A 27,437-nucleotide genomic window follows, 5' to 3' on the forward strand; every position below is an offset into this window, starting at 1 on the left:
GGCAAAACGGTGACCACGCAGAGTACACGCATGCGTGTACGTCTATACGTAAGTATCCCCATCAGAACTCAGTGCTCAAAACTCAGTAGCATTTTTGGCTTCTTTATTTTCAGCCCTTAGCAACTTGTTTCAAGAAAAAGACCCCATGTCATAAACAGGAGATAGTGGCTCACTGGCATGAAGTTACACTGCAGTTTTCACATGGAGTCTTAGGTGCTTCTGGTAAAGACCTGGTTAGGATTTTGGTCAATATTTTCATCCTGTGACTCACATCATATCATCACAGAACGTTGGACCGTAACATCACCGAACCAATGTTCTAAGTCCTACCCCGGCCTGGCAACAGCCAGTGCAGAATGCTGTCCCCTCTCACGCAGCATCCCCCTCCCTGAAAACCAGCTCTGCTTCTGCTCCAAGACCTTTTAGAAACTCCTGTTTGGGACCCTCACTCAAAGCAACCAGCAGCACCACCCACTTCCAGCCAAGGGGCCAGCCTGGCCAGTCATCACCCACTTCCGCGTCCCGGCGCCCCAGGCTCCTTTCGTGTCATCGAGATCGCCCCCTCCCCTCTGTGGGTGATCCAGAAGATCCGACAAGGCAGTCTCAGCATCCCCGACCACTTCCAGTGCACCGACCCCCCAGGAGGACCGTGGTGAAGACAGCCTGAGAAGTGGGTGCACGGTCTGCTTCCAGACAGATCCATCTCCTGGCTGTGCAGTCACCTTGGACCCACCCCCTGCAGACAGCATGGGACATGCACTCTAGACATGCAGGGTTCTAGAAGAAACACTAGCCTCAGTCTCTGTGTACGAGTCAGGCCAGGGTGGAGCAGCTCCAGGAAACGTCAGGCACCCTGGGCTCCGTGTAATGGGGGAGTGACTGACCCCGGGCCCCTGGGGTGGAAGGAGCCATGGCCCCACCCTGGCCCCCATGCCACCCACGCCGTCAAGTTCTTTACCACAAGCTCTAGGTCTGCCAACCCGAGGAACGACCCCCTCCAGCCCTGATCCACAGAAGGAGTAACAGATACTCAAATACTGCAGTCCTAAAAAAGAGGACTATTCCAGGGAAAGTAAAACAGAGGAGCTCTTCCACTTAACAAGGCAGCACTTCCTTTGCTGGGGTTTGATTTGAGAGTCACCCCCGGGGGTCAGGAGCGATCCACAGTTCAGAGCAGGTTCACCCCGTGCTTCAGCAGCTTCTGCTTGGCTTTGCCCGGGAGGCCGAAGGCGCCGTCCTGCGGGTTCGGGAAGCCAGAGCTCCGCACCGCCGTGGCCAGCTGCTGGAAGTAGGTTTCCTGAACGGGGTTGCAGCAGGCGTACACAGCTGTGGAGGCGTTCCTGGTGGGGGTGGGGAGACAGGAGACCACAGTCCACCACCATGCAGACCTCAGACCCCAGAGACCCCGCGAGGTCTCTGGCCCAGCAGGAGGAGCCCGGGCCCAGTCACTGTGGCCACAGAAGGGGCGCCTCGAGGTTCTGAGCATGGGTCTGGAGGTCCCACACAACCTGGGTGCTCACCGCAGCCCTGAGCCTTCTGGCTGTGGGAGTCTCAGCTTTCTCATCAGAAGAATGGACAAGACAGCGGTAAATTCCCTCACTGAGACTTCACAGAGTAAGTGAGAAGGAACGGATACAAATCGCTTAGCCCGTGGTGAGATGGTTAGGAAACGGAGGCTGTTGTTTCTATTACTGTTACTCAAATGAGCTATGTATCCCACCACGAAAAGTCTCAGCTCTGAGGAAGGTGAGATGCTGCAGGTCCACAGGTGGGGGGTGGGTCTGGGTTGCCAGTGTGGGCAGCTTTGACTTAAAGCCAGAGGAGGCACATTTATTGTGGAAAGATACACAGAAATATTGGCTGGAGACAGTGCTGGGCAGCAGAAACGCCCACACCCCTGTGTGGCAGCTGCAGACGTTAGAACCTGGTTGGCCAGGCCCAGAGCCCACACCCCACACCCCGCCTCTCAACTACACTGCACACACACACACGCCCCAACCACAAGTGTGTGTGCAGGGCCGCGCGCCACGGAGACGAGACACCTGGGCTCAAATCCCGACTCGGCCCCTGATCTGGGGCGACTCATTCACCCTACCGCATCCTTGTGTCTCCACGTCTATGAAATGAGGTTACAAAGAAGGTATTCGACCAACCCACTCCCCAGTACGGTACACACACGCAACACGCACACAGCAGGCACGCCCCTTCTGACCCTCTAACTTGCCTTTTCTGCTACTGGTTTCATAAGAGAAGCATGTAGAGAGAAAAAGTAGAGTTTAGTTGGTTAAAGACTGTAAATGCCACTAATTAATAGGTCTAGACCTGCTGGCCAGAAGGTGTGTTCAAGACACGCAACAAAGTGAAAAAGGAACTTAAAATACAGCAAGTGCGTGTGCTCCAGTTTTTTTTTTAAGAAGACCAGCAAAATAATAAATACTGATCATCTGTCTTTTATATGGGCTACCCCAGTGGCTCAGTGTTGAAGAATCCTTGCCTGCCAATGCAAGAGATGAGGGGTTCGATCCCTGTATTGGGAAGATCCCCTGGAGAAGGGAATGGCAACCCACTCCAGTATTCCTGCCTGGAGAATCCCATGGACAGAGGAGCCTGGTGGCTACAGTCCACGGGGTCACAAGAGTCAGACGCGACTGAGCAGCAGCACCTCTTACATGCAAAAAAAAAACCTAATACCAAGAAAACCTGGGGTAAGATACACCATACTGCTGACTATGAGTATCCTGGGGGCACGCTGGTGAGGGGAGGACATGCTGCCCTTGGGAGACCTTTGAGGGGGGAACATCTGGATGTTGTGGTCAGGAGCATGTGGGACTTGTCCAGTTGTTAGACAGATGACAGCCCGTTCTCCGACCCCACTGACTGATGGAAGCACCGAGGTGGGGAGGGTCTTGGGTCCCCTCCCTGCTGTCCCTCAGTGTCTGTAGCAGCCCCAGCCCCAGAAAGGGACCCGGCATGTACAGGACTCAGGGAAGCCGGAGGATGGATGACAGCAACCTGCAGGGCGGGTCAGGGGATGCCCGGGCCGGTCCTTGCACTGGTCTTCATCCGGTTGTGAGTGAGGCTTTGCCAGGGACCCGGGGGGCAGGGCTGGGAGTGGCCTGGGAACACTCACCTGACGGTCACCTCGTACAGAGTGGGCAACCGGGCGAACTCGGAATGCATCAGGCTGACAGCCTGGAGGAAGCGGCGGTCCTGCGCTGTGGTCACCTGCGGCAGGTTGGCTTCCGGAAGAGGACACGGAAGTCGTCATGCGTGGCAGAGTGCCGCCCCCCAGTACCCCCAAACCCAGAACCACAAAAAGCTGGGATGAAGTGAGGCCCCAGAGGCAGTGGGAAGGAGGCCGGGGTGCTGGGCCCTCTCGCCACCCCTGATGGTGGTCAACACTTGTCTTAGCACAAGGGTATCCAAGTCGGGAGGCGACCCCATCGCAGACAGTCTGGACGCGGGTGCTTCTCTCAAAACGTTGGAGAAAGGGCAAGAAAGAGACCAGCTGGGAAAAGTTTGCCGAGAGTAGTTAAACCCGGTGGGAGCTGGGCTCCAAGAGACAAAGAGCATCCTGACCACAGGGCACCTCCCCACCAACCAGGGACCTGGGCCTGGGTGCTGACCCCCCAACTCCACCTCCCGGAGGCGAGCCTTACCTGTCAGCAAGTTCTGGACGCGGTCGTAGTGTGCGAAGCTGTAGGTTCTGGCCGCGGGGGCCGCCTGGTCGCGGGGCAGCGTCTCGCTCAGGTGCACCTCCAGCCCGTTGAGGGACGCCAGGCTGCCGTGGTACTGCGGGGCGGGAAGGGACAGCCGCCACCACTCAGCAGGCCATCCGGGGAGAGCCGCCTGGCAGCCCGACTTAGCGCCCCGGGTGCTAGGACCCATGTTTGGAAAGGTCCTGACTTCTGCCCTGAGGTCCTAAACCTCTTCAAAGCGTTCATCGCTCAGTCGTGTCTGACTCTTTGCGACCCCGTGGACTGTAGCCCACCAGGCTCCTCTGTCCACGGAATTCTCCAGGCAGGAATACCGGAGTGGGTTGCCATTCCCTTCCCCAGGGGATCTTCCCGACCCAGGGATCAAACCCCGGTCTACAACATTGCAGGCAGATTCTTTACCGTCTGAGCCACCAGAGACCTCTTCAAACTTGTAGAAAAATGGGAACATAGAGGGAAGCCGAAAAGTAAAAGAAGGGGTAAAAAGAAAAAAAGCCAAGAACAGCCCCGAACCTCAGCATCCAGGCAGAGCTGCTGGCAGGCGGCCCGTCCCCTCCTCACCACACTCGCGCCGCGCTGTGTCCCCACCCCGTGCGTCTCAGCCGGACCGAGACGTCATGACGTCATCCGCGTGTGCAGCGCGGCCCCCTCCCTCCCGGGAACCCGAGGGGACCAAGGGCGCGGGCGGCGGCTCTCCGCTCCCTGGCCCAGGGGAGGACCCGGCTGAGGAAGGCCGTGCGGAGCTGAGGCCCAGGCACCTCTATGTTCCATCGCCTCCCGGGGGGATGTCACGCGCAGGTGCCATGGGAACACAGGACTGCCCCCTTTCGTACGAGTTAGCTAAAGATGGGCGTCAGACTGTAAATGACGACTGAGGCTAGTTTTGCGACCTAACGATATAGCATGAACTTCACTCTTCAATCTGTTTTCCCACAAAGACATTTTCCAATGACCAACGGCTGAGCTCTGTTTGGAGCCCATCAAGCAGGGATGTCACACCCGATGGACTCAGCCTGATACAGGGCCCCCTGGGGCCGCCCCGGGGAGAGGGGGGGCGGGGGGGGCTACTTAAGTCACCAGGAGACAGTGGCTAGCGCCCAGGTGAACGAGCCCGTGCCGTGGCTCAGCCTCTTCCTAGCCAGACCACCAGGGCCAGTTACAGAGGTTTTTGCACCTTGTTCTTTTCATCTGCAAAATAGGAATATCATTGCTGACCTGCGGAAGTCAAATAACATATGTACACTCTGTCCATTCTCAAGTGCTCCCCGGAGGGAGGCGTTTTCCTGAAGTCAAGAATATGAAAATCATCGTCCTTGAAGAAGCGGTATCTCCTCCATGAGCACCCGTCCCTGGACTAACAACACTTGTCTGTGGGTTGACTTATTTCACAACAGCTGTGCAAAACACTAAGCGCAATAAGAAGTTACAGCGATGCAGAGAGAATGTTCTGAGGTGAATGTCAGAAAGCTCAGCTGTTACCTTGGGGAGCATCCTGGACTTAAATTAGCATTTCTGGCCCATGTTGCAGAAATGAAACTCAGGCATTAGGTCTGGCTACAAGGTTTACGTGGCGTCCCCAGGGCCCAGCAGCCAGCCTGGCTCCCAGGAGATACCCGGTCAACAGCCACCTGGTGACTGGACCGCGAGCATGAACTAGGCACCGTCAGCTGCAGGCTGTGACTCAGTCACAGGTGTGAATGACAGGCAGTGTCCAGGAGGACAGGCAGCATCCCCTGCTTGGACCAGGGGTAGGAAATATGGCCTGTGGACTATTTTTATAGCCTGAGAACTAAGATTGGTTTTTATATATTTATATGGTTAGAAAAAATAAAGTCAAAATAATAATATTGTGATGTGAAATTATATAAAGTCCCAATTTTTGTGTCCATAACAGTGCGCTGGAGCACAGTTCCAGTTCACATGTGTGCATGGTGGGTTTGTATTGTAACAGCAGAGGGGAAGAGCGGTAAAAGCAGAACACATCTGCTGTGTATCCCTTCACATTAGAGTTTGCCAACCCCGAGACATACCACATACGTGACCTGCACAACACGCTAAGGGGCACGGAGCTGAGGCTGTGCCGGGACCCCCTGCCTTTTGGTCCATGGCAAGGCTAGTGGCTCACTGTCAGTGAACCCCCAAACATGCACAGGAGTCGCTGCAGGGACACCCATGTGCTCAGAAGCACGAGTTTCAGGGGAGAGGAGCGTTTTTTCTATTTTCTGCCAACACACTAACCTCAGGCCTCACCTACTCCACGTGCACAGCTCCCCGTCCTGTTGTAGCAATGAATAACTGATCCCATCACTGTGGCTGAAAGTCACTGAGACAATCTCCGGGTTCTGAGCAGGAAACTGTTGGTGGCTCTCTGCTGCCCCCTGGTGGGGGAATCCGACTCTGCTCCCTCTGAACTAGGGGGCCCTCTCCCTGGCTGCTCCTTGCTCACCCCGGTCACCCAGTGCCCTGACCCACCCTCAGCAAGCAGAAATGGTGGCAGCTGGTCCACGCAAAGACGTGATGGCGAAACGACATGGAGCCATGGCAACATGTCCTTCCCGGGGGGACTGCGCTCATGGTCACATCTGAGCTGTCGTGCACCAGGCTGGGGGTGGGGCCTGGCTTTTCTGACAGCAGCAGAGAGTCCAGGGGGAAATCAGGTCAACTGTTTTGTGTGCAGGTCCAGACTGAAAGGCTGTGAAAGCTCTCTGCCAGTTATAAACAAGACGGCCTCCCGGTCTGATCAGCTGACTCTCCTCTCAAACCAGCAAGCTGATCAAAGTCTGTTACACCCTTCTCTTTTTAGGAAAGACTGGTTCTCCTTTTCTGTAAAGCTGTGTTCTCTCTCCTCCCCGACCCCAAACCCTCCTGTCCGTGAAAGCCCAGGGAGGTCACTGTCCTGACACCAGGATGGGCTGTGACAGACCAAGTGCCGTGTCCACGTAAAGAGGGCCACGGAAGGCAGGCCTTCAGTCCTTCACCTTCCCACCTGCCAGGCCATGGTCAGGTTCACGGTGGACAGAGGGGTCAGGGTGGAGGCCAGGAAACAAGCAAGAGGTGTGGACCCGCCCTGTGCATTAGCTAGGTCTCCATCGCTACTTCAGGGCGAGATGGGCGTCACTGTGCCGGGCCCCAGCGCTGTTCAAGGCTTGGCGGAAGTAGCAGATGTAAATTATTTACATACAGCAAATGCAGCATGAACCCTAATTTACCTCCTCTCTGAGCAGCCTGTGCTGGTTTTTATTTTTATCTTGGGGGGCCTCATCTGAGCTGGGCACTAAGCCGAATAGACCATGAGACCGAGGTGTGGGGGGAGGGGTGGGGATGGACGTGTGGAACTGCATCCCTGGTCCCCGAGCTGTTATAATGAGGCGGGGTGGGGGGGATATCGGTTAGAGCCAGGGGGACGGAGGTGAAGAGGGTGACCTGGGGCCTGGGAAAAGGGGAGGGGCCAGGCAGGTGCGGGAGGGCTCCGTGCGGGGACCCGCCTTCCCTCCTCCACTGCACTCCAAGGGGGACCCGCTCCTTTACAGAGGGTCACGGGCCCTGCATGCTAATAAGATGGGCTTAGCATAATATAGATTGAAGAACAGAAACACGGCGAGCCCCAGGACGCCGTTCGCCCTGCAGCAGTCTCAACCTGCTGTTCTTACCACCGCTGCTTCCCTGGCAACTAAAGCAGAGCTGTTACTATGGCAACTGGATCCAGCGTGGACCCCAGCCTGGAGGTCAGTGAGCCTCTAGGTGTGGGGGGAGAGCTGCACAGGTTTGAGCGGCGCCTTCTGGAGACAGTCAGCGTTTCAGAGGGCCCAGGCTCCTAGGAAGCAGCTTCAGACGGACGGGAATTGGGGCTCGCGGAGAAACCCAACCCAGGTGGTGACGCGTGCGGACTCCGGCCACACAGACGAGGGCTGCTAGGCGGGGCGAGGCCACATGTGGTCAGCGCCCAGCACCCACCCAGCTCACTACGAACCAGAGACCCCGAGGAAGCGGGGAAGCTGGAGAGAGCAGCCCTGGTGGCTGCCTTTGCACTTGGCTCTGTGCTTGCACTGAACGCCCACTGCCCACAAACAGGGAGGTAGGCACCCCCTGCACCCCACCATATAAATAAGGGCGTTCGTACCGGGCCATGCAGCTGATGGCTGAGCCCCACATCCCCACCCCGCTGCACACTCACCACCTCCTCCACGGCCACGCGGTCCCCCAGCAGCGGCTCCTCGGCCAGCAGCGACAGCACCAGGCCCTTGACGCTGTGCGTGTAGAGGTTCATCCGCACGAGCCCCTCGCGGGAGGCCGGGCTCACCCTGGACGCGGTTCTGTTTGCAGAGGGGCCTTCATCTGAGGGGTCTGTGGAGTCCGGGCCAGGGGTCAAGCAGCCCTCAGGAGCCCCACTATGGCGCTGCTCCCCACCGTGTTCCTCCAGGGGCTGCTCAGTGTTCTTCTGCCTCAAATCCAAGCAAGGTGCCCGCCCAGGCCCACTCGTCCTGCTGGGGACGTGGTCTTTCCTGGGGATGGGGGCTTGGCTGCCGTCGCCAGGAAGGTCTGCGGGCTGCTCGAGGGCTCCGTTCTGGGGGACCACCTCAGGAGCGGAGGCGGGGAGGCGGCCCAGGGACAGGACCCCGGGTGGCTTGGCTTCGGGACTGCCGGGGTTGTGGACAGACTCCTCGCAACCAGGACCCCCGCCGTCTGCAGCAGGATGGCCTGGGGATGCTTCTGTTTTCTGAGCCTCTGGGATGTGGATTTCAGACAAGTCCAGGTGCCCGTTCCCCACGAACAAAGCTGAACCCTTGCCCGCAGCAGTGCAGTGCTGCAGTGCGGGCGGTGTGCTCTTCAGGTCAGGGCCGGACCAGTGTCCGTGCCCCCTGCTGCCATCTGCCAAGGCGGCATCAGGAGACGGGGGTTCAGGTGTGGTCGTCGAGGTCTGAGCCTTGGAGCCCGCGTGTCCGGGGGCGTTTTCTTTCGGGGCGGCTGAGGGCTCCTGGAGTCTGGCTGGAGGCGCCGGAGCACTGGTGAGGAAGGGCAGACAGCTGAGTGCGGGCAAGGCCCTGCCCGGGGCGCGAAGCAGCTTCCTTACAGGTAACAGGCCCTGGCGCCACGCAGCGCCACGCGTGACACCAGGGTCACCTGCTGCAAACGGCAGAGTCCCCTGGATCGGACGCACCCAGTCTGGGGGTTAACTGCCAGTCGGGTCCTACACGGGCGCTGCGCGTGTGCTGTTTCCACCTTTCACGATGAACCCAAGACACAGACGTTACTGGATCCATTTTACAGATGGGAAAACTGAGGCTCGGGCAGGGAATGGACTTTCCCACGGTCACACAGCAGGTAAGCCACGGATCTCAGATCTGAAACCTACGCTCATCTCACTCTGCCAGATGCCCCTCATCTCTGCTGAGGTCCAATTGTCCATCCCTTATCCCCAACCCCCGCCAGGGCAGAGCGTGAAGAAGAGGGAATTGTGGGAGGATGTGATGCACGGGGCTTCTGGATGAGCCCGTGGGAGGGAGTCCCCAACATGTGGGTTCTGAGCAGCCTCTTTCAGCCCCTTACCTGGCCGAGGGCTCCCGGGGGAACTCACGGAGACTGGCGGCTTCCTCTTCAGTCAGGAAAACAGGCGTGATCTGAACATTGGGAGGGAGCACCACTCCTAGAAGTGCAGAGCAATATGGCCAGGGCCCTCTCTAGGCCAGAGAAGACGGGGGGGCAGGCAGTGTTTTTGGGATGATGCCTCCAGCCCTCAGGCCAGCCCAGCGAGCAGCTCTGGGCTCCTTTCCCCAGAACAGAAGCCACAAAGCTGCAGCTACAGTTTCTGCCATCAGCAAGGAAAAGCCCACGTGGGCCACTCTGCTCCCAGAGTGACGTTTGGTGGAAGAAAACTGACCAGCACTTAAGACAGAACCTGGATCAAAAGCACTTCCAACTGACCAAAGGGGTCTGCCCAAACTTAGGCTTCAAACTAAACCCCACTCTGCTGCCAAAGGTCTTCCTGGCACTGGCCCTGCCATCACCCTCTTCCCATCGTCACCTTCTGGAACTCATCTGAGCAGCCTCATGGTGCTGAGGGTTAAGGAGGAGCTGAAAGGGGGGATTTAAAAGCTGTGCCTAAAATCAGAGGCTTTACAACTGGGATTTTGAGAGTAACTTTGCCCTTGCAGCGCTGTTAATATTTCCCTGATCTCACGAGCCGACGGGATAACCGTTTGGGACTGCTCGGCCTTCCACATGACTTGGACAGGGCCAGGCCGCTTACAGGCCGTTTCCAAGACGTGACAGGACACCCGACTACTCACCACGTTCCTGCAGGGCGTCCCCTCCCGTAGGTTTCCTCTGAAAATAAACAGACAGGAGTCGGTACAGGGCACCGCATGCTCCCCCTGACCTATCCATCGGGACCGCATGCTGCCATCTGTTCCTGAAACTCGGCCAAGGCCCAGGTGCCGGGCCCGGCCGCTCGCCCACAGCAAAGCGGACGGAGCAGATACCCCGAGGCTGCCTGCCCCCCGCCAGGGCTGGGGTCACAGTGGCCAAGGCCCGGGTGCCGGGCCCGGCCGCTTGCCCACAGCAAAGCGGATGGAACAGATACCCCCAGGCTGCCTGTCCCCCGCTGGGGCTGGGGTCACAGCAGCCAAGGCCTGGGTGCTGGGCCCGGCTGCTTGCCCACAGCAAAGCGGACGGAGCAGATCCCCCCAGGCTGCCTGCTCCCCTTCGCCCACAGCAAAGCGGACGGAACAGATCCCCCCAGGCTGCCTGCCCCTCGCCGGGGCTGGGGTCACAGCGGCCAAGGCCCGGGTGCTGGGCCCAGCCGCTCGCCCACAGCAAAGCGGACGGAACAGATCCCCGCAGGCTGCCTGCTCCCTGCCGGGGCTGGGGTCACACCGGCTAAGGCAGCCACGCCACCCAGGCCCATACCAGGCTTCCCCTCTTTCCGATCTCTCAGTTTCTCCTCTTGGGGAAGGACAGCGAACGTTCCTGCGCTTTCAGACCTCCAGGGAAGTCGTCTTCTGGAATACGGCCACATCTCCCACAGCCCTGGCTGGAGCCCACGCAGACCCCATTATGACAACAGAGTGAGGGGCCTGTGACCCTCACAGCGAAGGACTCAGCCTAAACCCGCGGCAAGGCCGGCTCGCCTCTGCATTTACAACGAAGGCGAGAAACCCGGGGAATCTCCTCAAAAGAGCTTTCTGGGCGTCTCCACCGAAAGGACCCAGCAAAGCAAAAGGAAAACCAAAAACTGCTCTTCTAGCCAAAACGACTTGCCTTCCTCTGAAAGGATGTGGCTTCCTTCACAGAAGCTAACTCCAGACAAAAATTCTCTTCAAAAAAATCACACAGAATCCTCTCGCCCATAAGCCAATCCTGTGAACACGGGGCACATTTTCCTGTAAAGTCTGTGCATTTTTTAAATACTTTGAGGACACATTACATAAAGTTCTGTTTTCTCTGCTCGAAAGAGGGACTCACAGTTTCTGCCATGAAAGCATCTTTGGCCATTTTTAATGGCTGACTAAAATCATAGGAAGTTCACCGTGGTGCGGGAGAATTCATCACTCCCTGACTTGAGACCAACACCAGCAACCTGTCTGGAAAGGGCAGGCTAGTTGGCACTGCGGCTGTAGGTCTCTGTCCAGCTACTCAAGCTGCAGCCGTGGCGGTAATGCAGGCCAAGAAAACGACGGCAGGCAACCAGCCCACAGCTCCTACCTTAGAATCTGATTTTTCACTTTCATAAATCCTGTTGTGACAAGAGTTTTTGAATATAAACCTTTTCCAGCAGTCAGATGACTTTCTTAGTATTGATTAGCAGAGCTGAACAAAGGGGAGAAAGGAAAAGACCCCCTCCACCCTCTCCTTGTCAGACAGTTCACCAGGAGGGGTGTTCTCACGCCGCCCACACCACGTGAGAGGGAGCTGGGATAGAGCCCCACGTGCGTTTTTAAATGTCTGCTGACTTAGCAAGTGCAAAAAGCTAGCCTTCCTACAGATTTAAAACCAGTTTCACACACTAAGAATCAACTCGTAAAACAAAAGAAAAAAGAGCTCCGAGGATACGTGCCAAACGCTAGCGGTGATTATCTCTATGTGGCCCAGCTGTGGGCAGTTTTATTCTCAATGAGCACGTTATGACTTTTCCTTCATTATAAAAATAATTAGGCGGATATAAGACAGAAGTATTTTTAAAGCCGCTGTTGTCCTAAGCCATCTTTTACAGTCTCTCTCTGAAAAAAATCCAACATTGCTTTGACATAAAGCCCACCCTGCGGCAAGTCATATTCTCACAGTTCCACCTGCATGAAAGAAAAACCGACCATCCAAGCCAACCACGCAGGAGAAAGCATTTTCTTCCAGCTTTGTCAGGACCTCACTTGAGGGGGACCACACGGATGGACGGGGGTCCTAAGAAGGACATGGCAGCCCCTGCCCCCCCGGCCCACCCAGTGCTGCTGATCAGTCTTGCCCGACACAAAGACAGATGCGCCGGGGGAGCACGCCCCTGCCGTGTGGTGGGGGTGCGGGGAGGGGGGTTTGATACCTGGTCCCGACGTGCCATGCGATGAAGCAGGACCTTGGCCGTGACGGAGGGCGGGAGCTGGGTGCTGACGATCCTGGGAGATCAACAGGAACCAGGACACCAGAGAAGAAACACAGTGAGGACCTGGCATCAAGACAGCCCCAGCACCTGCAGCAGCTCGGATCTGGGGGACACAGCTGGTGGCAGTGTCACCTGGAGAGGCACTCACAGGGGCCCCCTGGCTGTTCCCCATCAAAGTTTTAAATGTCAAAACGCTTGGACCGACTTGTACTAAGAATATTCCTGAGGTGCCGGGAGGGCTTCTCTAGGGCACATCCCTCCAGGATCATGGCACTGGACACAGAGCACCAACTCCCCTGCCTCTGGCCGGAACAGTTGAGCCTCCTTGAGGCCCAGAGGAGGCGTGGAGGGCTCCCAGGCTCTCTAAGAGGCCCTCCAGCTGGGGGAAGAGGCGTAGTGAGACCTCTGTGAGGGTACCTCGAGGCAGACCCAGCTACACAGCTGCAGGAGCCCAAGCAGGAGCCACGGCCTGTGCACTGGGGCCCCGGGTGCGCCGTGGGCCTCACACCCCTCTCCTGACGGTCCTGGGTGCCAGAGACCGACCACTCTGCAGGCGTGGCCCAGCTGAGAGCTGCATGGATCTCTGCAAAGCCGCCTTGTGCACTCCTAACTCTTCTCTGGACACAGCAGATTCTAATTCCCCAGGGACAGGCATGGACCCTCAATCGAATCTAAACTACCCTCGAGTTGCCAAACAAGACCGGCTGGAACTGGCCACGCACAGAGCTCTCGGCTCCCCAGCCCCGATCAGGAGGTGGCTGGGTGGTCAGGGCTGCAGTGGGGGTTGGGGATGAGGGAGAAGGGGCAGGGGTATTACTCACAGTCCTGCGTAGAGGATGCAGCCGGCGAGCACGTGGGGCGCGCGCTGGCAGGTCTGCAGGATGAGAGCCGCCTTGAGCAGGAGCAGGGCCTCCACCTGTGCGGGGCGAGAAGCAAGCCCCGGTCGGCACGCCCCCGTGGGCAGGAGGGGACGGGCAGGGGGCTGTGGAGGGCAGACAGACCGCTCGGAGCCCGAGCCCGGAGGGAGGGCGTGCCGCACACCGGCCGTGTCATGCCTCTGACACCCCACATGGCTGCCACCACAAAACGCCAGGTGCTTGGGACCAGGGGGCCTCCCTGAAGCAGGGAGGCAGAGAGAACTGGGCATATGGCTCTTCACAGGCGACCGTGCACATCGCCAAGAAGACCCTGACCAGTGACATGGAGACCAGGAGGCAGCCGCAGGGGAGAGCCCACCCCTCAGATTCAGTTCATGGTGAACCCACCCTCCCCTGCAGCCCAAGCCCCTGTGACGAGCTGGCTTGCTGTCTGACCCGGTCCCCTAACTCTGCCAGGAGGGAAAATGGAAGCATCGCAGCATACACGTGGGCGTACACGTCTCAGTCCTCGGTCCTTGTAAAAAAAAGTCCCTAAAGGGACAGGCAGAGGATCTGAACCTGCTCATGAAGGGCCAGCAGTGACCACCAGCCTCCTCCAGGTTCCTGCCTGGCAGCCGGAACCTGCGGTACCCAGGAGCAGTCAGCACTGAGTGTTAAGGAGCCACGCTGGAGCCCTTACCGCGGGCGGTTAGCTCTTTCACAGCACTCGGAAAGCTCTGGGCCAACTTCCAAGAAGCCCTCCAAACGGGAGCGGGAAAATCCGTCCCTGTTTCTAGCATTGAGCCGGTACTGCACCCCAGGGACAGGGACACGGTCTCTGCCCACAGAGACCCAGGCCACGAGTGGTGGAAGGTCCCACCCCCAAGATGCTCGGGGCGCGGGCAGGGCTCCTCATGGCACCGCTCGCACCTCCCCCCGCTGTCTGACGGTGAGGATGTGACGTCTGCCAAGGCCAAGGCCACCAGCCCACAGTGGTGCAGGTGGCCTCCCGTCACCACGTGCCGAGGCGACAGCTCAAGGACAGACCCCACCCAGCGCCCCCGTCCCAGACAGCGGCCGCCCTTGGCCTTTCTGGATGCTGAGAATAACTAATGATAAGCTGAGAAGGGGGCCTTCAGATTACTGAGTTCAGCACATCTGGGTATTAACAAAGCAATAACACTCTTTCCTGGGCATCTGTCCTTTACGTAACTGTCCCAGTTTCAGCCCCAGAACAGTCCTGGGAGGTGGGTGTCACGCCGCTCCACGGGTAAGGAGAGCGAGGCTGAGACAGGTGACCTGTCTGGTCCTAGCCCACACAGCTGGCAAGTGCCGCCTGGAACCTGAGTTCTTAACAGCCACGGGGATGGAGGGACAGCTCATCGAAGGGGAAGCACCCACATCCAGAAGCCCAGTTCCCACCCACGCACGCAGCGGGTGGGGGTGCTGAGCCGGTTACTTTGGTTTGGTCCAGGTGCCAGAGGCAGTTGAAGATCTTGTGCAGGTCGCCCGTGTTCCCCAGGATGTGCTCGATGAGCGTGTCCCACTCGGAGCGCAGTTCTTCCCGTGGGCAGCTCTGAAACAGAACAGCCGGCGTCAGCACCCGCGATCCCAAGACACACACTCCAGCAGGGACTCCAGTCCCCCACAGAACTGTCCCTCATGGGGACCTGGCTGGCAGGGAGGGCATCTTCTGAACTGCCCACACCCCCAGGCAAGGAGAGGACAAAAGGTGGATGAACGGGCCCCAGGCCACCGGGGAAGAAAGGCGTCCGGGAGGCGCTCCGGGGGCCCATGACCCTGTCGCTGACACGTCGTGTTTGTGTAAAGGGTTCCCGATGCCCCCATGTGCCCGGGCAGTATCAGTTTTGCTAAAGAGGTTCCACATGAGCCTCCCCACTGCCCTGCTCATACCTTGCAGGCCAGAGACACAGGCCCATTGCAAAAATGAAAGAAGCCGACGAGCCGGTGCAGAAGCTGCCTGCAGCTGACGTCGGGGAGCTCCGCGGCACAGCCCAGCACCTGCAGAGGACAGTGCTTTCCTGTTCTCGGATGCCAAGCCTGAGGTCCTGGTACCCAGGGCTCACTAAGCCAGACTCCATAGGCCCCTGGAGATCCATCCTCTGTGTGCAGCCATGCGGCGCTCCACGGGAAACAGGTGTGTTTTGAACCCACTCATGCCACCCAAGCTGGAATCATCATCCCTGCTTCCTGTTCATCTGCCTGGGCATCCCCACCCGCCTCAGTGCCCCCACCAACACACACAGATTCCAGCATCCCCAGGCTGCCTGCTCTCATCACTCCAGCCAACCGTGACCTCTCTCCTGAACCCCTATATGGTCACCACTGTTATTTGGACACTGGATGTTTCATTTGGGTTTCACAGCAAACATGGGATCCACACTGTCAGGAGTGGCCATCCCTTCTCCAGCCGGATGGGGTGCTTCCGGAACCCGGACCCAGTGCATCGTCACGCCATCGCAGAGCGTCGGCGGTGCTCCGTTCCACAGACGATAGACACTTGCTCAGTTAGGAAGTAATCTGGCCCCCTGTTTATGGAGCTTGAAAAGGACTTCATCTTCTTTGACTCACGAATTCTACCTGGAGGAATCTCTTCTAGGGAACCATTAGGAACTTAACAAACCAACTCTGAACGAAAACATGTAAACAAATGCTCTCTGAGTGTGAGCGCCACTCAGGTGCCGCCAACAGTCAGGCGTCCAGTTCATCTCCCCCAGTTATTCTGCAGATGGAAAGAAATCCTAATAATCTCACCAACGTTCCTTCAGAGACTGCCAAACCGATTCTGCAACAGAAATACAAAGGACTGAAAATATCAAACGCTGTCCCGGAGAAGAGTAAGTTTGGAGGCCTTCCCCCAGCTGACTTTAAGACTTATTCTAAAGCTGCAGACATCAAGACGGAGAAGTACGTGAACAGAATCTTCAGAAAGGCCCGTGGGCAAGAACAGCAAGCCCAGAAGCAGAGCCGCACTTAAATGGTCATTTGAGCTCCAACAAAGGAGCCCCAGGAAGCAAAAAGGAAAAGCAAGTTCCTCAGCAGTGGTGCTAGACCAACGGGACGGCCACAGGAGAAGAGGCCCTCCGACCTCTAGACCAACGGGACGGCCACAGGAGAAGAGGCCCTCCGACCTCTAGACCAACGGGACAGCCACAGGAGAAAAGGCCCTCTGACCTCTGCTCATACTATTCACTAGGATTTATCCACGGTGGATTACAGACCTAAATTTAAAAGCTAACACTATGAAACGGGCTCCCCCCGCTGCCGCCCCCCAGAATTGGAGAATGTCTTCTCTAATGAGGTAGGCAGTGGTTTTAGACAGGATACAGAAAGCAATAACCGTAAAAGATAAAACTGATAGACTTCATTAAAACCAAAAACTGCCTCATCAAAAGACATTACCAAGAAACTTAAGCACACCCAGAGACTGGGGGAAAATATCTCAAAGGAAGATACCCAAATGTCCACAAAGCACATGAAGAAGCCCTGCTATCAGTAGTCACGGGGGAAGTGCAAATTAACACCTACTGAGCTACCACTTCACATCCAGCTCAGTGGCTAAAATTGTGAATAAACAGACTGGCATGCCTGCTGATGAGGGTGTGAAGTACCTTCTCATAGACTGTCAGTGGGAATGCAAGACGGTGCAACCGCTTTGGGCAAAAGTCTGGCGGTTTCTTATAAAATCAACACACACCTACCCTGCTGCTAAGCTGCTGCTAAGTCACTTCAGTCATGTCTGACTCTGTGTGACCCCACAGACGGCAGCCCATCGGGCTCCCCCGTCCCTGGGATTCTCCAGGCAAGAACACTGGAGTGGGTTGCCATTTCCTTCTCCAATGCATGAAAGTGAAAAGTCAAAGTGAAGTCGCTCAGTCGTGTCCGACTCTTCACGACCCCATGGACTGCAGCCAACCAGGCTCCTCCATCCATGGGATCTTCCAGGCAAGAGTACTGGAGTGGGGTGCCATTGCCTTCTCCCACACCTACCCTATGACCCAGCAATTCCACGCCTAGGTATCTACCCGTGAGAAAGGGAAAGGTACATCCACAGAAAGACTTGTATAGCAATGTTTTTAGAGCCTTACTCTTTTCGTTTATTTACAATGTTGTTAATTTCTGCTATACAGCAAAGTGATTCAGTTATACATATGTGTGTGCGTGCTGAGTCGCTTCATTCATGTCCGACTCTTTGTGACCCCATGGACTGTAGCCTGCCAGGCTCCTCTGTTCATGGGATTCTCCAGGCAAGAATAGTGGAGTGAGTTGCCATGCTCTCCTCCAGGGGATCTTCCCAACTGGGGATCAAACAAATGTCTTGTGCATTGGCAAGCAGGTTCTTTACCACTAGTGCTACCTGGGAAGCCAAATATATTCTTTTTCAGATTGTTTTCCACTATGGTTTATCGCAGGATATGGAATCTAGTTCCCCTTTACTGTACGGCAGGACCTTGTGTATCCATCCTGTATGTCTGCACTTGCTACTCGCAGACTCCTGGCCCTTCCCTCCCCAGCCTCCTCTCCCTTGGTAACCCCAAGTCTGTCCCCTATAGCTTTGATACTTTTTCTGTTTTGTAGCTGTTCGTTTGTATCGTATTTTAGATTCCACGTATAAGTGATATCGTGTGTTATTTGTCTTTCCAACTTTCATTTCTGACTTCCTTCACTTAGTATGATAATCTCTAGTTTGATCCATGTTGCTTCAAATGGCATTCTTTTTTATGGCTGAGTAGTATGCCACTGTATACTGTATACAAGTATGCCACTGTATACAATGCACCGCATCCTCTTGGCCCATCCACCTGTCCATGGATGTTTTCCGTGTCTTGGCTGCTATGAACACACTGGTGCATGTGGCTCCCCCCAATATCTTATTTATTTGGCTGCACCAGGCCTTAGTATGGCACGTGGGATCTTCAGTCTCTGTTGTGGCATGTGGAATCTCTAGCTACAGCCTGTGGGATCTAGTTCCCTGACCAGGGATCGAACCCAGGCCCCCTGCATTGGGAGTGTGGAGTCTTAGCCCGTGGACCACCAGGGAAGTCAAGTATCTTCTTAATTAGAGTTTTGTACGGATATATGCCCAGGAGTAGGATTGCTGGATCATCCGGTGGCTCTATTTTCAGTTTTCTGAGGAAGCCCCTGTGCTGTTTTCACACAGTGCGTGCGTGCCAAGTCTCTTCATTCGTGTCTGACTCTTAGCAGCCCTATAGACTGTAGCCCACCAGACTCCTCTGTCCATGGCATTCTCAAGGCAAGAATATTGCCATACCCTCCTCCAGGGGATGTGCCCGACCCAGGGATCGAACCACATCTCTTCCGTCTCTCGCCCTGGCAGGCGGTTCTTTACCACTAGCGCCACCTGGGAAGCCCTGTCTTCCACAGTGGCTGCACCGATTTATGTCCCAGCGACAGTGTAGGAAGCTCTCCTTTGCTGCACAGCCACCCCAGCACCTACTCTCGGTACTTGATGATGGTGTTCTGACTGTGTGAGGGGACACCCCATTGCAGTTGTGATACTCACAGCCAGCGCAGCACCTACTCTGGGTACTTGATGACGGTGTTCTGACTGTGTGAGGGGACACCCCATTGCACTTGTGATACTCACAGCCAGCGCAGCACCTACTCTCGGTACTTGATGACGGTGTTCTGACTGTGTGAGGGGACACCCAGCACCTACTCTCGGTACTTGATGATGGTGTTCTGACTGTGGGAGGGGACACCCCATTGCACTTGTGATACTCACAGCCAGCGCAGCACCTACTCTCAGTACTTGATGATGCTGTTCTGACTGTGTGAGGGGACGCCTCATTGCAGTTTTGATACTTGATGATGGTGTTCTGACTGTGTGAGGGGACACCCAGCACCTACTCTCGGTACTTGATGGTGGTGTTCTGACTGGGTGAGGGGACACCTCACTGCAGTTGTGACACTCATTTCTCTAGACCCTTCAGAGAAGGCAGGGGCACCTCGCTCCAGTGCTCCTGCCTGGAGAATCCCAGGGACGGAGAAGCCTGGTGGGCTGCCCACGGGGTCGCTAAGAGTCGGACACGACCGAGCGACTTCACTTTGACTTTTCACTTTCATGCACTGGAGAAGGAAATGGCAACCCACTCCAGTGTTCTTGCCTGGAGAATCCCAGGGACAGGGGAGCCTGGTAGGAGGCCGTCTATGGGGTCGCATAGAGTCAGACATGACTGAAGCGACTTAGCAGTAGCAGCAGTAGCAGTCTCTAGACCCTTATTAATCTTAAGTGCCCCAAACTGGACAAAGTTCCTGTGTCCAGAAAAAGGAGAATGAGTAAGTAGACCAGTACATTTAGACTGTGGAATACTGCTCAGTGATAAACAGGACTGCACTGTGGGGCCATGAAACAACAAATGTTGTTGTGGGGATGAACCCCACAAATGTTAAGCAGCAGGACAGGACCCTGTACAGAGGAGTGATGCAAGTATTATTCCACTTGCGTGACACCCTAGAACAGGCAGAATTCTTCTTTGGTGGGAACACTCCGAACAGTGTTACCTGGGATGCGGGGGGAGCGGCTGGAATTAAGGACATAAGGGAGCTTCCTGGCATGATGCTAACATATCCTGTGTCTTGATAGGGATCTGTGTTACACAGGTGTACCATTTATCCAAATGCACCAACTACACTCAAGATTTGTGTATTTCATTGCATGCAAATGAATTTTACCTCAAAAAAGAGCAGAAGAAGCACACACACATATTGAACTCTAGTTAACGTGCAGTATGACGACGTATTTGGGGCCAGGTGGTAAGGTATATACTCATATGTGCAACTTCAGAAAGCGTTAAAACAGAGGATAAAGGGATGAATGGATAGTATGTGATAAAGCAACGACATGAAGGGTTCACTGTGGGATCTAAGAGGTATGTGAGTATTCACCATACAGTTCTTTCAACTGTTTGGTATGTTAGGAAATTTTCACAATAAAACATTGGAAATAATACCTATAAAGGCGAAGATACTTCCTCACATGTAAGCACCCCTTTCCCTCGGGAATAAATTTAAAATAAGAGTGGGCAGGAGACAAAGGGACTTGGGAGTAAAGGGAACTACTAGCTGTAAGTGGGTTTGTTTTGTTTTGTTCCCTTAATAGTCCTTGGAAACCTAACCTACGTGCACCAGTGTCTTCAAGTTTCGAGCTCCCTTCCCCAGTAAGTGTGGAAAGTACAGGGAAGAATAGAGGAGAAACAAGAAAGACAGAGATTAAAAACTCAGTTTGCATCACAGAGCAAAAAGAACGTCCACAGAACGACTGAAGTCTTTCAAAGGCAAGGTGGACGCCGCCTTGTGCAATGCAGGCTGTGACAGTGACGTCTGGGAGAGCGCTCAGCTCCGATGGCACCCGCAGAGAGGGACGCGGGCATCGTGGCGACAGAGGCAGGGGACGAGAGCGCTCAGCTCCGATGGCACCCGCAGAGAGGGATGCGGGCGTCGCGGACGACAGAGGCCGGGGATGAGGCTGCAGGTCAGGAGCCACGGCAAGGGCTACCTGGTAAAGCCCGCTGTCACGACACCTCTCAGCAAGACAAGCGCCTCTTGGTAGAGGCGACCCCGCCGGCACTGGTTCAGCCTGGCACACTCACCCAGAGGTAATCACCGTCAACCTTTACGGCGAACTTCAATTTCCGCAGGCGGACAAGGGCAGGAGGAGAGCCGGAAATGTGGGAAACGCAGTGCACAACTCCGGCGATCTGTCCACACAGCAGCTCCTGTTGGTCCAGCAGGGTCTGGGGAGAGAAGCCAGTCCAGACATGAGGCTGAAGGGCCTGAACCCCCGGGTCGTTCCTCAGAGTCGGGGTTGGCAGACTGCAGCCCGGAGGCCAGACCGACTCTGCTGCCTGTTTCTCTCTATAATCTGTGACCCCAGGATGGCTTTTACGGTTTTGTGAGGGTTGTCAAAATAACAACAAGGAAGAACAGGTGACAAAGACCTTGCCTGGCTTACAAAGCCTAAAGCATTGGCCCTTTTGAGGCCAAGTTGGCCGAACCTTGCCCGGAGTGTCACAGAACACCCACAGTGAATGCAGGAGATGATGGCCCAGAATGGCATTCCTGTTCCCAGGATTACAGGCCTGCGCATTTATCCCCATTCAGATCCCCGTGGAGAGACCCGAGTGGTGCAGACTAATCCCTGCTCTGCAAGTCAGAGCGTAATCATGTGAGCAAACACACACGCCTCCTGACCCACCTTCACGCTAACTAAACCCCTGGGGGAGATGGCACGTGATGCCACGGAGAATGGAGCACTCTGCCTCAAAGGGCTGAACTGGGACCCAGTCAAGGCTCTAGATCCTTTAGTTTAAAGGAAAGGCTCTGGGCAGAAAGCACTGAACGACCCCATTGTGAGGAAGGCACCAGCCCAGTCCAGAGCGGGACACATGCTGATGCTCCCCTGCATCAGTGACCCGGTGTCTTCACTAATTCAGTGGCGCAGGGGAGAAAGGATGGGGGGAGTGGGTGAGCAGTGTCATACGATAAGAGGGACTTGAAGCACAACCACACGGGGTTTGTGGATCTTGTTTGGATGCTGATTAGGAGAAAAGGAAGGGAGAGAGAGAGAGGGAGAGGGAAGGAAGGGCTGAGTAACATCTCAGATAATAAAGGCGAAATAGGAACACAGACTATATAGGATGGTATTATTGCCACGAATGGCAACTTTGGCCAAGTGGGATGTTAACAAAATATACCCTTTCCCGTTAGAGATGTTCCCTAATGCTGGTGAGATGACACCACGTCTAGGATCTGCTTCAAATACTCCAGGGGGGAAAAAAAAGAGTAGGGAGGAGTTAGGCTAGCTCATAACAGACTGGTCAGCTGGTGATCTTTGTTGAAGTCAGGCACACGAGGGCTGATGACTCACTCCTCTTTACTCTGGCATATGTTTGGAGAAAAGTTTTTTTCTTTTTTCTTTTTTTTTTCAACAGAGCAGACAGAAAATCATGACAGTAAAAGAGAGATAGAGAAGGCAGAAGTACTGGGCCGCTGGCTTGGGCATTTCAACATCAGGACAGCAACAAAGAATACAGCTACAAGTAAGGGGGCAGGGCTTCCCTGGTGGTCCAGGGGTTACGAATCTGCCTGCCAACGCAGGGGACGCGGGTTCGATCCCTGGCCTGGGAAGATTCCACATACCTCGGAGCAACTAAGCCCATGTGCCACAGCTACTGAAGCCCATGCTCTAGAGCCCACGCTCTGCAACAAGAGAAGCCACGGAAATGAGTAGCCTGTGCACCACAGCGAGAGGGTAGCCGCCACCGGTGCAACTGGAGAGAGTCTGTGTGCAGCAGAAAGACCCGGTGTAGCCAAAATAATAATCATAATCATAATAATAATAAAGAAAGAATGAGAGAGTAAAAGTGGCAAATGCCTGGATTATGCGAAGAAAACTGTCCAGATATAAACCCTTTGAAAGGTCATGGGGTCCCCACTGAGTGAGCCGAGTGGCTTACCTGTGGGGGATAAAAGTAACAGATGCCAGCTCGGGTTGGATCTTCTTCTCCCTTCACCTGGGAACCATCATAGAGGAAAAAATAGTTCCACCTGCCAAGAGAAGAGAAAGGAGCCGTGTTCCCTTCCATCCTGTGAACAGGGCCTTGTAACACACAGCCTCCGGTGGCCCAGCCCAAGAGGGACTCACGCCTCGGTATCTGAAAAGCCTTCTGGGGGCCCCAGAGGAGAAGGAAGCCAAGAGCTACAAAGAGATAAGACCATTTCTTAAGTGCGGCCGACTCAAGCTAAAAACACGCCTCCATCCAGCCGTCCGACCCTCTGTCCCAAAACACAGCGAGCAGCTAAGGAAACACGGGGCGCCCACAATGACGCCTCTTATTTGAGACACTGTGCCTTAACTCCGTACCCACGCGGTTTGGTAACGTGTCTTCTAAGATGCTGATAACAGAGTAAGTTAGCGATGTCTTAGCTGCCCTCACAACTGCTGGGCACGAGACCTCCTTTCTGCCACTGTATCGCTTAACAAACACTTGCCAAGGGCTTGTGGCGTGCGCTGCGTCCGCCAGCCCTGGGGCCACGGCGAGCAAAGGGACACAGGAAACGTGCAGTCTCCAGGCAGGAGAGCACGTCTGTAATGGGAAAGTGGGGCGCCGCACCCCTCTCTGCCCGCCGAAACCCGAGTCCCAAGGACTTCCCCGGTGGTCCGCTGGTGAAGACGCCGCACTTCCACTGCAGGGGGCGCAGGTTCAACCCCGGGCTGAGGAAGTTAAGATCCCGCGTGCCACCTGGCTCGGCCAAAAAAATTAGAAGACAAAAACTAAAAGCCTCGCCCCTCCTTTGACAGGACCACTCGTCAAACTTCTGATTTCCCCTCTGCAGAGGAAGCTCTCTTCTCAATTCCCACAACCCTCTGCTCTTCCCTAAAGACCCGGGGTCTCCTCTGAGGTATAACTATAATTATCTCCTTAAGACACAAGGCAAACTCCCCAGGCCAGCCCTGGGTTTGGCCTCTCAGTCTCTGAAAGTACGCCCGTCAGGCCAGAGCAGTGACTGCACTCTTCTCCCCAGTCTACACCCTCCCCCTGCCGCCCTCCCTGGCCCCACCTTATCCTCCCCATGACAAGCAGTAACTCTGTTTCCAGCACATTTCCAGCTTGCCTGAGTTCTAGATCTCGATGAGCCACCGGCTTCAGGGCAAGAGCAGATCAAAAATGCCTCGGGCGCAGCTAGGTGGTGAGCCTCTTGTAATGTAATGTGCAGAAATAGCACATCGCTGTGTTGGGTACAGTGTTATCCATCAGTGATGCTTCAGACAAAATGTCACAGAAAAAGATGGGACTTGTGGTTATCAGAGGCAGGGGGTGGGGGAAGTGGGGATCGGACGAAGGTAGTCAAAAGGTACAACCTTCCAGTTACACGTAGTGCCAGGGTTGTAACGTGTCGCTGTTGTTTACTCGCTGGCGTCGTCTCCAACTCTCTACGACCCTGTGGACTGTAGCCCGCCAGGCTCCTCTGTCCTGTCTGATTCTCCAGGCAAGAATACTGGAGTGGGTTGCCATTTCCTCCTCCAGGGGATCTTCCTGACCCAGGGATCGAACCTGTGTCTCCTGCACTGGCTGGTAGATTCTCTACCACTGAGTGTGTGCTCAGTTGCTTGTTGTGTCCAACCTTTTGTGGCCCCGTGGACTGTAGCCCGCCAGGCTCCTCTGTCCATGGGATTTTCAAGGCAAGAGTACTGGAGTGGGTTGCCATTTCTTCCTCCAGGGGATCTTCCCGGCCTAGGGATAGATCCCGCGTATCTTACATGCCCTCCATTGGCAGGATTCTTTACTGCTGAGCCACCAGCAAAGCCCTGGTGTAACGTACAGTATGATAAATGTAATTAACACTGCCGTATGTTATATATGAAAGTTGTTAAACAGTAAATCCTGAGTTCTCATCACAAGGAAAAAATTTTCCTTTTATTTTGTATCTGTGTGAGATGATGGATGCTCACTAAACTTACTGTAATCTTTTCATGATTATGTGAGTTACAGTGCTGAACGTCAATTATATGTCAGTGAACTGGAAGCTTGTAGGTAGATGAATACATGAATGAATGAATGAAACCCACTGCTGGGCTCCACCTTTTCCCCACCTTTCCGCCTTTTCCTCACGTTCCCCGGGTTAAAGTGCCCCAACTCTTGACAGGCCCACAAAGAACACCTGAGTGTCATTTTGAACTGCACACATAAATATGTCATAAACTCTGCTCATTCTTTTGAAACCACACCTCTCACTTTCCTCTCCTCTATTTAACATTCGCTGAACCAAATTCAGACAGGCTTAACCCATTTAGGGTTAAGCAGAGTTTCAGGCAGGTGTTGTGTAACACCCTTCAAGAGCCAGTCTGGCCAAACTTCTCCTCATGGCGAAATTCCACACGGCCACCTCTGCTTGTCTCTCAAAAGCGAGGACTTGATCGCCTGTGGTACTGTCACAGCCCAGCTGCAGAATCCAGCCACAGCTATCCTTTCTGCAATCTACCAGCAGCGCTAGACCCTGCAAGAGGCTTGTGCGGTCACAACACATCAGCTTCAGAGAGAAACAGCCCTTGATTAGTGGCTCTGAGGAAAATGGTTCCCCCCCCCCTTAATTAAATCTAGACAATCCAGTTGGGGATTTTCAGTTCACCCAAAACATCTATCCAGCAGCCTGGCAGGAACTAAACCCCCGCAGGCCCTGCTACTCACCAGGAGGCCAACTTGCTCTCTGTGGAGGTGGAGGCTGCCATTTACTCTCCGCGGGCCCTCATTCTCTTCATTTGGGTTTTCTTTTCCAGTCTGGCTTTATTCTCCCCAGCAGTGGCAATTCCTCCGGGTCCCCAGTCTGCTGAATCCGGATGTGGGGCGTTTAGGTGTCTTCAGTCGTCAGCAGTCACTTGTCTAGTTTTCATTCAGCATGAAAGTGCTGCTTCCCTTCCCCGGAGGCCCTTAGGTCCCATCAGTACCTCCAGCCTCTCAGAAAGAATAAAATAAAGCAAGACGATTGTTTCAGAAAGTCAGATCCACCAATCTGGTTCCATGAGCATCAGCTCTCTGGCCCTCTGTGGAACGAACCCTTCAAAGAGCTCCTCACCAGGGACACCCCTGGACAGGCGAGATGCATGCTGAAGGCGGTGCCCTGAAGCAGTGTCTAGCTTGTCTTCTTCAAAGCCATTCTGAAGGCTTCTTTTTTAAAGTTTGAAGCTTCCCGTTCAAAGATCAGTCCCTTGGCCCTAAAATAAACACAAGGCGTAGATTATTTCAGAATCCCATGAGTGAGCATGTGACCCAGCAGAGTTAAGCAAATGGTACGCTTCAAGAGAGCTTTCCACAAAGTTGAAAAGTGTGTTTCAAGATCCAAAAGAGAGGGGAGCAAAACCTCAGAGTAAGTCCCACAGTTAACTTGTAAAAGTTATGTCACACATAAGATAAAATTAAATAACCGGTGTGAAAAAGCTTTGGGTGTTGAGCACAGCGATACAAATGAAGCAGCTGCTGTAGTAATAATGGAACTCAGATTAAGGAACTGTCACCTCAACAGCCCCAAAAGTAATCTAAACATGTAGAATCCCAGAGCTAGGCGTGTTTCCAGAAGACAGAGAATTTAACAAGTGACATTCAAACTCCCAAAAGAGGAGAGAAAACTCATGAAATTTCAAACTCAGAAAGGACGAGGGCATCACTTTAATCCTCTCTTGTACTCTCCTTCAGTAACTACCTTGACTGTCTCTGGCTTCCTCCCTCCAGAGACAGGTCAGTGCTAAATTTATCCTTCCACCAAGCTGACACTGGCCTTCAAGTAAACTCCACACTCTCCAGGAAAACAAAACAAGATCTGATCCTTTGGTCACTTCAAATCTGTATTACCAACCGTCATTTTCTCCAAGCTCAGTGTCCCCAGGGACATGGTTTCAAATGCTTGCTCACCATCTGCCATCCTCCTGGGAACACAAGGGAGTTTTGTTTTTTCTTTTTTAAGCTCCTTTGGTAGAAGTCCCTAGAGAGGACACCACTGAGTCTTTGGTGGCCTGTAAAACCTGTCTTTTCTCAGCTCTTGCTATCTTGGAGTGGGCCTCACTAGGGTCATACTCATGGCATCTGTGAAGCATATTCGGATGCCTATGGAGGCGGTATCTAAGCCCCCTGGGGCTAAGGACTGCATCCTGAAACCCCCATCCCTTGTTCCCAGAGGACTGGGCCGTCCTCTGCCAAGGTCCACTCGCTTATCTGAAAGGTCCAGAAGGAGCCGGTAATGGGCCAAGGGTAGGGCAACTGTTGGGATGCGGCCGCAGAAGTCCCTGGTGGAGGGCGGTGAGGGGGAGGCGGTGATGTGTGGCCTCAGGGTCTGCAGAGCAGGCAAAGGGGTGCGACCGACCGCGATGGGCCGGGAAGCGATGGTTAACCGCAGGTGGCAGGGGGACGTGTCTGGCCTCAGCTTCAGGGAGCTGGCATTGGCGGACAAAAAGGCGCAGGAGTAAATCGGGGCCCGGGTCACAGCGCGGAGGGGCGCCCAAAAGGCGCTCTCCCCCGGGGTCCCCCCCTCCCCCGCTTCGGTGTCCCTGCGCCGCCGGGCACTGCCCACCCACCGGAGTCGCCAGGCAGCCCCAGGGTCGGCGATCGGGCTCTCGGACCTAGTGGTCCCCGCGACTCCCGCCCGGTACCTACGCGCGCGGCAGAGCGGTCCCAGAGTCACGCGCCACCTGAGCCTACCGCCCCCGTGAAGTTCCCGCAGGGCTGGCGCGCGCCGATG

At 55.1% G+C, this 27,437-nt stretch overlaps 1 protein-coding gene across 3 annotated transcripts; it reads right to left on the reverse strand.

The window, feature by feature from the left end:
- Nucleotides 1–82: 82 nt before the first annotated feature.
- HPS4 (HPS4 biogenesis of lysosomal organelles complex 3 subunit 2) lies at nucleotides 83–27,417 on the reverse strand. Of its 3 annotated transcripts, XM_059876426.1 has the most exons (15): nucleotides 27,274–27,417; nucleotides 26,559–27,132; nucleotides 25,397–25,920; nucleotides 22,664–22,754; nucleotides 20,798–20,941; nucleotides 15,078–15,185; nucleotides 14,623–14,739; nucleotides 13,128–13,222; nucleotides 12,247–12,319; nucleotides 10,004–10,040; nucleotides 9,264–9,360; nucleotides 7,891–8,719; nucleotides 3,660–3,792; nucleotides 3,131–3,239; nucleotides 83–1,340 (listed from the first exon to the last, which is right to left on the reverse strand). In XM_059876426.1, the coding sequence occupies exons 3-15, from the start codon at nucleotides 25,435–25,437 to the stop codon at nucleotides 1,169–1,171; spliced, it is 2,046 nt and encodes a 681-aa protein (XP_059732409.1). In that variant the 5' UTR covers nucleotides 25,438–25,920; nucleotides 26,559–27,132; nucleotides 27,274–27,417; the 3' UTR covers nucleotides 83–1,168. The 3 variants fall into 3 exon arrangements, with proteins under 3 accessions (XP_059732409.1, XP_015331052.1, XP_005218150.1); XM_015475566.3 differs by lacking the exon at nucleotides 26,559–27,132 and having other exon boundaries at nucleotides 27,353–27,417; XM_005218093.5 differs by lacking the exon at nucleotides 26,559–27,132.
- Nucleotides 27,418–27,437: the final 20 nt, after the last annotated feature.

This window comes from Bos taurus, chromosome 17, assembly GCF_002263795.3.
Source record: "Bos taurus isolate L1 Dominette 01449 registration number 42190680 breed Hereford chromosome 17, ARS-UCD2.0, whole genome shotgun sequence".
Classification (NCBI taxonomy): domain Eukaryota; kingdom Metazoa; phylum Chordata; class Mammalia; order Artiodactyla; family Bovidae; genus Bos; species Bos taurus.